The sequence below is a fragment of the Mobula birostris genome, chromosome 22 (genome assembly GCF_030028105.1).
Source record: "Mobula birostris isolate sMobBir1 chromosome 22, sMobBir1.hap1, whole genome shotgun sequence".
Lineage (NCBI taxonomy): Eukaryota > Metazoa > Chordata > Chondrichthyes > Myliobatiformes > Myliobatidae > Mobula > Mobula birostris.
In genome coordinates this window covers 56,115,200-56,125,819 of record NC_092391.1, presented here as the reverse complement: position 1 = coordinate 56,125,819, position 10,620 = coordinate 56,115,200, and the positions used below count along the sequence as shown (strand labels likewise).

Sequence of the window (10,620 nt, the reverse complement as noted above, 5' to 3'; positions counted from 1 at the left end):
TGGTGGGGGAAGGGGAGACAGGAGTCATAATAGCAGCAAGTGAAGACCCAGCCTGGAGTATTGAGAGCTAGGATCAGAGACGGGAGGTGGGAGGCTGGGGTGTCAATGGAGAGGGGAGGGTTGGGGTGAGAGGAAGATGGAGCACGTGAAGACCCGGCCTGGAGTTCAAGGCTGGAGTCACAGTTGGAGGTTGTGCAATCACTTTGAATGTGTCCATGGTCGTTGGAGCCCGCACTGATGGTGCTGGAGTCCGGGTTTTGAATATGCCCTGGGTTGGTGGAGATGCCGAGATCAATGGCGGGGCTGACGAAGACTTGATGAAGGGTCTCAGCCTGAAACGTCGACTGTACCTCTGCTGCCTGGCCTGCTGCGTTCACCAGCATTTTTTATGTGTGTTGCCAGATATTTGCATAGTAGGGGAATTAAGGGTTATGGGGAAAAGGTAGGTAGGTGGAGATGAGTCCATGGCCAGATCAGCCATGGTCTTATTGAACGGTGGAGCAAGCTCAATGGGCCAGATGACCTACTCCAGCTCCTATCTCTTATGACCTTATGTTCTTATCAAGCTCCTGAACCGATGTGGATAACTTCACTACCACAAATCCGAAGTGAGCCTAGGTTCCCACACCATCGGGTTCAGGAACAGTTATTACCCTACAACCATCAGGCTCCTGAACCAGTGTGGATAACTTCACTCACCACAACTCTTGAATTGATCCTACAACCTACAAACTCACATTCAAGGACTATTTACAACTCTTGTTCTCAGAGTTAACTTTATTTGAACAGTTCGTCTTTCACACACTGGTCTTTGTCCACCTTTGTCTGTTTATGTATAGTTTCATCATAAAATTCCATTGTTTTACTGTGAACACCTGGAAGAAAATATATCTCAGGGTGGTTTGATAATAAATCTACTTTGAGCTCTATACATTGATTTATAATTTATGGGATGTTATGTTGAAGTTGTATAAGACATTGGTGATGCCAAATTTGGAGTATTGTATGCAGTTTTGGTCACCTACCTGGAGGAAATATACAAATAAGTATTGTGTTCAGAGAAAATTTACAAGGATGTCACTGGGCCTGGTGGATGTGAATTATAGGGAAAGATTTAATGGGTTAGGACTTCATTTGTTGGAACACAGAAGACTGAGAGGAGATTTAATAGAAGTATACAAAATTATGAGGGATATAGATAGGGTAAATGCAAGCAGGCTTTTTCCACTGAGGTTGGGTGGGACTACAACTGGAGGTCATGGGTTAAGGGTGAAAGGTGAAATGTATAAGAGGAGCACGAGGGGAAACTTCTTCACTCAGAGGGTGGTGAGTGTGGATTGAGCTGCCAGCACAAGTGGTGCATGCGAGCTCGATTTCACCGTTTAAGAGAAGTTTGGATAGGTACATGGATGGTAGGGGTATGGAGGGCTGTGGTCCCAGTGCAGATCGATGGGATTAGGCAGTTAATTAGTTTTGGCATGAACTAGCTGGGCCAAAGGGCCTATATCTGTAATTGCTCCTCTAGAACTGTCTAGGTCACCGAAGCCCATTTCATACTATGGCCCGGCTGAGCCTCGACTCGGTCCTGGACCCGCTGTTGCTCATCTCCAACTGGAAAAGCTTCAGCGCCAGCTGGATCCGCCTCTTGACCTGCAGGCAAGAGCCGCGGCCGGCGAACGTGTAGAGCACAGGGTTGATGCAGCTGTTGGCGTACGCCAGGCAGGTGGCCAGCGGCAGGGTGATGGTGAACTGCCGGCTGGTGGTGGAGTGCAGAATGTACAGTACGTGGAAGGGCAGCCAGCAGATGAAGAAGGCACAGATGATCGTGCAGGTGACCCTACACGATCTGTCTGATGATTTCTTCCACCTCCGTCTGACCTTCCGTGTGATGATGGCGTAGCAAAAGGCTATTGTGATAAATGGCAACAAGAAGGCAAGAGTAAACCTCCCCAATACCAGGTGGCTGAGTTTGTACACATCTTCGTTGTAGAAGCAATACGTAAACCCTCCCACCTCCTCCTCCATGGTGTCCCGGATCAGGAAGAAGGGGACGCTGGGAACCGCGGCCAATATCCACACCACCAATGAAACCTCGACTGCCAGCCTCACCGTGCGGTGGTTCTGCGACCAGATGGGGAAGACGATGGAGATGAACCTGTCAAAGGCAATGGCGGTCAGCGTGAAGACGCTGGCGAACATGGTCAGCTGGTTGATGAAGGAGATGAGCTTACACATGATGTGCCCGAATGGCCAGTGGGTGCCCAGGGCCTGATGGGTAATGGCAAAGGGCAGCAGCGCAGTGAAGATGAAGTCAGCCACTGAGAGGTTCAGGAGCCAGATCATGCTGACTGTCTTCCTCACTTCCAAAACCGCGATCCAGATAACCAGTCCATTCCCGCCCACGCCCAGGAGGCAGATAATGCTGTAAAGCACCAGAGGGAATGAGAACATCTCCTCCTCATCCAGGGCAGTTGAAGGATACGGTGGGTAGGTCTGCAAGTAGAAATACTCATCATTGTCTGCCAGAGTTTTCGTCATCTTCCTTCATCTACAGCACCTTGCTGAAACAAAAACAACTTATCTTCAGTCCCCACATCAATGGGATAAATGATAATGATAATCTCACCACATACAACCCTGAGAGTCATTTTCCTGTGGGAATTCTCAATAAACCCATAAAAGAATAATAACCATAACAGAATCAATGAAAGACCGCATCAACTTGGGCAGTGTGACAACAAACTGTGTAAATACAAATAATAATAATAATAATAATAAATAAATAAGCAATAAATACACAGAACATGAGATGAAGAGTCCTTGAAATTGAGTCCATAAGTTGTGGGAACATTTTAACGATGGGTAAGCAAAGTTATTCCCTTTTGTTCAAGAGCCTGATGGTTGAGGGTTAACAACAGTTCCTGAACCTGGTGGTGTGGGTCCTGAGACTCCTGTACCTCCTTTTTGATGGCAGCAGCGAGAAGAGAGCATGGCCTGGGTGGTGGGGGTCCCTGACGACGCACTGCCCTGTGACGACACTTCATGTGGATGTGCTCAATGGCGGGGAGGGCTTTACCCGAGATGGACAGGGCCGCGTCTAGTCCATCAGTAGTTTCACAGAACACAGAGCACAACAGCACAGTACAGTCACAACCGTGGAGTCTGGGTGCCCTCGCAGGCAGGCAGCTAAAAGGAGTCAGCAATCATGCTTGTGAGAATGCAAATTCCAGCCAACTAGGGTTTCTTAGTGGTTGTATTTATCTCTCTTCCTGTTGTTTCAGTTTTGACCGAAACGTAGCAACAGCAGTGCTGCTTCTTGCCATAGTCCACCTTTCAGGAAAGCAGATTACAATTTAGGTTGACACCGCAAAGGAGCAGTGTTACTCTAATACTTAGCTACTGCTTCTGGGTTGCAGTGTCAGCACTAGATTTCAGATTGACAGTTTTCGTTAGCAGCCCTGTTGGCCAAGCGTTTTTTAAAAAGTTTCCTTTGTTTCTGTACAGTTTTATTAAAACAGAATGAACTGTCTCTCCCTCTGCACTTGGACTGTCACCAAACATTGTGTCAAGTACAGGCCCTTCGGCCCACAATGTTGTGCCAGCCTTTTAATCTACTGATAGATCTTTCCCTCCTATATAGCCCACATTTTCTCTATCATCCATCTGCCTATCTAAGAGTCTCTTAAATTCCCCTACTGCATCTGATTTAAAGAAAGAAGCACACATGAGATTCTGCAGATGCTGGAAATCCAGAGCAACACACACACACAAAATGCTGGGGGAGCTCAGCAGGTCAGGCAGCTTCTATGGAATAGAATTAGCAGTTGACATTTCAGGCCAACACCCTTCATCAGGGCTGGAAAGGAAGGAGGAAGATGTCAGAATAAGAAGGCGGGGGGAGGGGAAGGAGTGCAAGCTGGCAGATGATAGACGAGATCAGGTAGGAGGGAATGGTGGGAAGTTGGGGAAGGTGGAAAGAATTAAGAAGCTGGGAGGTGATAGGTGGAAAGGTAAAGGGCTGAAGAAGAAGGAATCTGATAGGAGAGGAGAGTGGATCACGGGAGAAAGGGAAGGAGGTGGGGAATCACAGAGAGATGGTGAGTAGCTGAGGAGATGGGGTAAGAGGGGAAACAGAATGGGGAATGGAAATGGAGAGAAGGAGGGAGAGGGGTGAGTAATTACCAGAAGTTAGAGAAGTCCAATACAAGATGGTGCCTGAGTTCCTCGAGCATTTTATGTGTATTACACAATACCCATGAGGTAGAAACACGAGTAGAGATTAGAGAAGTGTTGGGCTCCACTTCAGAACGGAAATGCTAGAGAAGAAGAGAGGTAGTGGAACAGGTGGATCGAGCCTTGGTAGGACCACACTGGGGGTGGGGGGGGTGCTCTCCGTGTTCTGGAAAGAAACCAGTTTGTTTAGGCATGCTGATATTACTGGTCTTTAGTACCCATTCCTGAATACCCTGAACTGTGGAGTTAGCCAGATTGATGAGCCTGGAGCCACAGACAGACCAGACAGTGCAGGGACGGTAAATTGTATCACAGTTGTATCACATCACCCGGGCGATCATGGTCTTATCCGTGACTATGATTGTTAATATATTACAGAGATTACCACTGATTTTAGTTGTATGACCCAGGTGATCATGGTCTTTCCATGACCACGATTGTTCTTGGCAAATGTTTCTACCGAGGTGGTTTGCCATTGCCGCCTTCTGGGCAGTGTCTTTACAAGACGGGTGACCCCGGCCATTGTCAATACTCTTCAGAGATTGTCTGCCTGGTGTCAGTGGTCACATGACCAGGACTTGTGATCTGCACCAGCTACTCAAACGACCGTCACCACCTGCTCCCACAGCTTCACATGACCATGACTGGGGTTGGGGGGGCTAAGCAGGTGCTACACCTTGCCCGAGGGTGACCTGATTGGTGAGGGGGGGGGGGAAGGAACACCTTACCAGCTTACACCTGCTTACCCCGCCATCCATAGATATGGTTAGCTACTCAGATTGGTGTTATCATCACATGAACTGAGTGATAGCAAAACTCTTGTCTTGTGTACTGTAGGTGCAGATCAATTTATTATACAGTGCATTGAAGTAGTACAAGGGAAAACAAGAACAAAATGCAGAATTAGAGTCATACAGCACAGAAAAAAGGCCCTTTGACTTATCTAGTCCATGCTAAAACCATTTAAACTGCCTCCTCCCATCAACCTGCTCCTGGACCAGTGAGTCGAGTTCAGTTCCACCATTGTCTGTAGGAAGTTAGTATGTTCTGATCATGACCACATTTTTGTCAGGTCTGCACAAGTGGACAGCTCCTAGTCTTCACCCAGCCAATAGGATTCGCCTGTTGCTGATTCCAGACTCATCACCTGCAGCCTATTTAAACCCAGCTCTCACCCACTGTCCTTATTCACTCATTGAACCAGCCGGCTTCAACCAGCTGCCCCTAGCTTTCACTCTCCCGGCCTAAAGTTTACCCTGTTGCCTGTTGTGCTTGGCCTCTGTTCTCTCTCATTTGCAGGCCCCTCGTAGCTTGTTAATTTGCAACCTATTATTAAAGTTACTGTTCGCCGCTGAATTGTCTCCGCTGCTCTGCTTTTGGGTCAAGCCTCCTCTACAATTCCTGACGGTTTTGGGCTGAGACCCTTCATTAAACACAATGAAGAAGGTGCCTCTGGCAACATCACAGGCACAGAGGTACGGACAAAACACAGAAAAGAAATTATACAAAATAAATAGCTGTGCGTAATCAAGAACATGGTGCAAAAGAACATAGCAGACTACAGCACAGGAACAGGCCCTTCGGCCCACAGTGTTGTGCTGAACCAGCTAAAAAGTAATTCAGAAACACCCAAACACTAATCCCTTCTCCATACACTGTGTCCATATCCCTGCATCTTCCTTACATCCACGTGCCTATCCAAACATCTCTGAAGAAGTTATCACCCTGTCACAGTGCTGTCAAGAAAACAACCTCTACCTCAATGTTGCAAACACAAAGGAGCTGGTTGTGAACTACTGGAGGAATGGAGACGGGCTAACCCTTGTTGACATCAATGGATCTGGGGTTGAGAGGGTAAACAGCTTTAAATTCCTCAGCATAAACATCACCGAGGATCTCATGTGGTCTGTACACTCCAGCTGTGCAGTGAAAAAGGCACAACAGCACCTCTTTCATCTCAGACAGTTGAGGAAGTTTGGCATGGGCCCCCAAATCCTAAGAACTTTCCACAGAGGCACAACTGAGACCATCCTGACAGCCTGGTATGGGAACTGTACCTCCCTTAATCGCAGGACTCTGCAGAGAGTGGTGTGGACAGCCCAGTGCATCTGTAGATGTGAACTTCCCACTATTCAGGACATTTACAAAGACCGGTGTGTAAAAAGGGCCCGAAGGATCATTGGGGACCTGAGTCACCCCAACCACAAACTGTTCCAGCTGCTACCATCCAGGAAACAGTACCACGGCATAAAAGCCAGGACCAACAGACTCCGGGACAGCTTCTTCCACCAGGCCATCAGACTGATTAATTCAAGCTGACACAACTGTAATTCTATGTTATATTGACTATCCTGTTTTACATAAGATTTATTATAAATTACTATAAATTTCACATTGCATATTTAGACAGAGACAAAATGTAAAGATTTTTACTCCTCATGTATGTGTATAAAAGATGTAAGACATTTCACTCTTGGAAACAAGTAATCCCTATTCACTCTGCCTGTGCCTGTCATAATCTTATAAACCTCTACCAGATCTCCCCTCGGTCTCCGACGCTCCAGAGAAAACAACCAAGTTCATCCAGCCTCTCATCATAGCAGTGACTACTGGGGTACCGCAAGGCTCGGTGCTGGGACCCCAGTTGTTTACAATATATATTAATGACTTGAATGAGGGAATTAAGTGCAGCATCTCCAAGTTTGCGGATGACACGAAGCTGGGTGGCAGTGTTAGCTGTGAGGAGGGTGCTAAGAGGATGCAGGGTGACTTGGATAGATTGGGTGAGTGGGCAAATTCATGGCAGATGCAATTTAATGTGGATAAATGTGAAGTTATCCACTTTGGTGGCAAAAATAGGAAAACAGATTATTATCTGAATGGTGGCCGATTAGGAAAAGGGGAGGTGCAACGAGACCTGGGTGTCATTATACACCAGTCATTGAAAGTGGGCATGCAGGTACAGCAGGCGGTGAAAAAGGCGAATGGTATGCTGGCACTTATAGCGAGAGGATTCGAGTACAGGAGCAGGGAGGTACTACTGCAGTTGTACAAGGCCTTGGTAAGACCACACCTGGAGTATTGTGTGCAGTTTTGGTCCCCTAATCTGAGGAAAGACATCCTTGCCATAGAGGGAGTACAAAGAAGGTTCACCAGATTGATTCCTGGGATGGCAGGACTTTCATATGAAGAAAGACTGGATGAACTGGGCTTGTACTCGTTGGAATTTAGAAGATTGAGGGGGGATCTGATTGAAACGTATCAAATCCTAAAGGGATTGGACAGGCTAGATGCAGGAAGATTGTTCCCGATGTTGGGGAAGTCCAGAACGAGGGGTCACAGTTTGAGGATAAAGGGGAAGCCTTTTAGGACTGAGATTAGGAAAAACTTCTTCACACAGAGAGTGGTGAATCTGTGGAATTCTCTGCCACAGGAAACAGTTGAGGCCAGTTCATTGGCTATATTTAAGAGGGAGTTAGATATGGCCCTTGTGGCTACGGGGGTCAGGGGGTATGGAGGGAAGGCTGGTGCAGGGTTCTGAGTTGAATGATCAGCCATGATCATAATAACTGGCGGTGCAGGCTCGAAGGGCCGAATGGCCTACTCCTGCACCTATTTTCTATGTTTTTCTATGTTGCTATGCCCTCTAAACCAGGCAGCATCCTGGTAAACCTCTTCTGCACCCTCTCCAAAGCCTCAACATCCTTCCTATAGTAGGGCAACCAAACTGTATGCAATACCCCTGAGGTGGCCTTACCAGAGTCTTAAAAAGTTGCAAAATAACCTCCTGACTTTTAAACTCAATGCCTTGACTAATAAAAGCAAGCATTCTGTGAGCCTTCTTAATCACACGATTGACCTGTGTAGCCACTTTCAAGGAGCCATGAGTTTGGATCCCAGATCTCTCTGCTCAGCAACACTTAAGGGTCTTGCCCTTAACAGTGTACTGTCTCCTTGCATTTGCCCTACCGAGGCACAACACCTCACATTTGTCTGGGTTAAACTCCATCTGCCATTTCTCTGCCCAAATCTGCAACTGATCTATTCTGAACCACACAATCAAACTATTCACCAATCTACACATTCTTTTATGCTCCCTGTCACATTCCCATCAGCTCCCCTTCAGAATCAGAATTAGAATCAGGTTTAATATCACTAGAATATGCTGTGAAATTTGTTGTTTTGCAGCAGCAGTACATTGCGAATCATAATAATAGAGAAAAAACCATGAATTACAGTAAATGTATATATATATATTCAACAGTTGACTTAAATAAGTAGTCCAAAAACAGAAATAAAAAAGTAGTGAGGTGGTGTTCATGGGTTCAATGTCCGTTCAGAAACCTGATGGCGGAAGGGAAGAAGCTGTTCCTGAATCGTTGAGTATGAGTCTTCAGGCTTCTGTACCTCCTTCCTGATGGTAGCAATGAGAAGAGGGCATGAATTGGGTGATTGGGGTCCTTAATAATGGATGTTGTAAAGTACTGTAGTAATTGTATGTATTACACTGTACTGCTGCCACAAAAAAAAACAGATTTCATGACATATGTGAGTGATGATAAACCTGATTGTGATATGGGTCTCTGTTGTGGATTAAGAATGGGAAGGGGGAATCATGGTTGGGAAAAGGGGAGGGAGCATCACAGGCACATAGCATCAGATAAGTAGCATTCGCAGGATAAAAAACACAAATTAAGTACAATTTATGTGGAAATTTTATAAGAAAGAACACTATTAGAACAAAAATAATGGCCATTTAGTGAAAGTCTCGTATACTCATCTTCGTCTCTGGACTATACCAGCCAACATTCTACCTTTCTGGGATGGATCACTCTCCCCCCTGTATTCAGGTCCCATTGCCTGACACCCTCGGACACCCACCTCTGCACCTCCTCCGCACTGAGACACTCTCATACCACACCAGCAGGCTGTTACAGAAACGGCAGGAAAATACCAGCAAGCCAGCGAACACTGCTGCCTCAGACCTCTCCTCAGACCACAGGTACACGTCCTTGGTGTGAAAGAATTGTCGTTGAAACTGAGACTCACCGAGAAGAGACGGTAACGCAGCAACCAGTAGACTGGAGGGCTGTCAGTATATATACGCACTTAGTGGCTAACCACCGAGATCTGGCAGCCACAACAGTAAAAAAACATTGGAACTACTCAGGAAGGCAGGCAGAGAAGAGAGGAGAATGCAAAGAATTGCAGTTAAGCAATTAGATCCAGGAGAAGTTAATCTAGGAAAGTTAACAACTGTACATTTTAAAAGGGGGAAGTGTAGTGGAAACCAAAGGAAATTGTGGTGAAGGCCTAGGGAGTTAACTTATGATGATGCAGTAGAGAGGGGGGGAGAGAGAGAGAGATATGTCTTACACCTTACGTACAGATGTATTAGATGTGTTCCCACCCCACGACTTTCTTTTGTATTTGCAGTTTGCTGTTTTTTGCACGTTAGCTGTTGCTCTGTCCTGTTGCAGCATCTGTCATCAGGGACCCCCACCATCTGGGACATGATCTCTTCTACCTCTCAACCATCAGGAAGGAGGTACAGGAGCCTCAGGACTCACACCACCAGGTTCAGAAACAGTTATTACCCCTCAACCATCAGGCTCTTCAACCAGAGGGGACAAATTCACGCAACTTCACTTGCCCCATCACTGAACAGTTACCACAACCTGTGGACTTACTTTCAAGGACTCTTCATCTCATGCTCTCAATATTCATTGCTTATTTATTTATTCTTATTATTTTGTTTGATTTGTTTTGTTTCCTTGTATGTACTGTGAATGCCTGCAAAAAATGAATCTCAGAGTTGTATATGGTGATGTATATTATTGAGGCCTCAGTCGGTCAGGTTCAACCATGGACAACCATAGCTGTCTACGTGACGCACAAGCCAGGGCAGTACGATATGGAGAGCAAGATGTTGCCCATGCAGCAGGCTCTCCCTCTTCATGCAGCTGAGAATCCAAAGGAACAGCCGACACCGATACAGTTCGGCACCAGGGATGTCGCAGGAGTTGCCAGTCAGCGTTGTACTCAACATAGGACAGTCTTAAGAACTCCAGCTCCAGATTTTTCTCTCAGGGTTTGCTCCCAAAGCCTTCCCCCATGGGTGGATAAAACTGCGATGCAGTGGAGAGTTTTCCTTCTCAGTGAGCTGACAAGCCCCATCTGCCTGGAGTGACTGGTTTGAAGGCACCAGTAACCCACCTTTGCCCCTTCTCCTGTTAGTAGAAACAGTTCTGCAGGTCTTGGTAGCTAAGCCAGACATGAAGGCCAAGAGGTGGAGTTGGTTGTCAGAGGACATTTGAGATGCACACCACCGGGAGCATTTCCTAGGTAGTGGGAGCTTTTCCCCACTACCTTCCCGGCTAGGACAAT

The 10,620-nt window shown here is 46.6% G+C and overlaps 1 protein-coding gene across 3 annotated transcripts; it reads right to left on the bottom strand.

Annotated features, from left to right (window-relative positions):
• Positions 1-757: 757 nt before the first annotated feature.
• LOC140186217 (chemerin-like receptor 1) lies at positions 758-9,353 on the bottom strand. 3 transcript variants are annotated; one of them, XM_072240208.1, is made up of 2 exons: positions 9,283-9,353; positions 758-2,561 (listed from the first exon to the last, which is right to left on the bottom strand). In XM_072240208.1, exon 2 carries the CDS (start codon positions 2,536-2,538, stop codon positions 1,552-1,554), a length of 987 nt encoding a protein of 328 aa, XP_072096309.1. In that variant the 5' UTR covers positions 2,539-2,561; positions 9,283-9,353; the 3' UTR covers positions 758-1,551. The 3 variants fall into 3 exon arrangements, with proteins under 3 accessions (XP_072096309.1, XP_072096310.1, XP_072096308.1); XM_072240209.1 differs by lacking the exon at positions 9,283-9,353 and adding an exon at positions 9,188-9,259; XM_072240207.1 differs by lacking the exon at positions 9,283-9,353 and adding an exon at positions 9,115-9,247.
• Between the last annotated feature and the right edge of the window lie 1,267 nt (positions 9,354-10,620).

Coding starts and splice junctions, on each gene's coding strand:
- LOC140186217 (XM_072240208.1), bottom strand. CDS start 2,538: ATGACGAAAACTCTGGCAGACAATGATGAGTATTTCTACTTGCAGACC.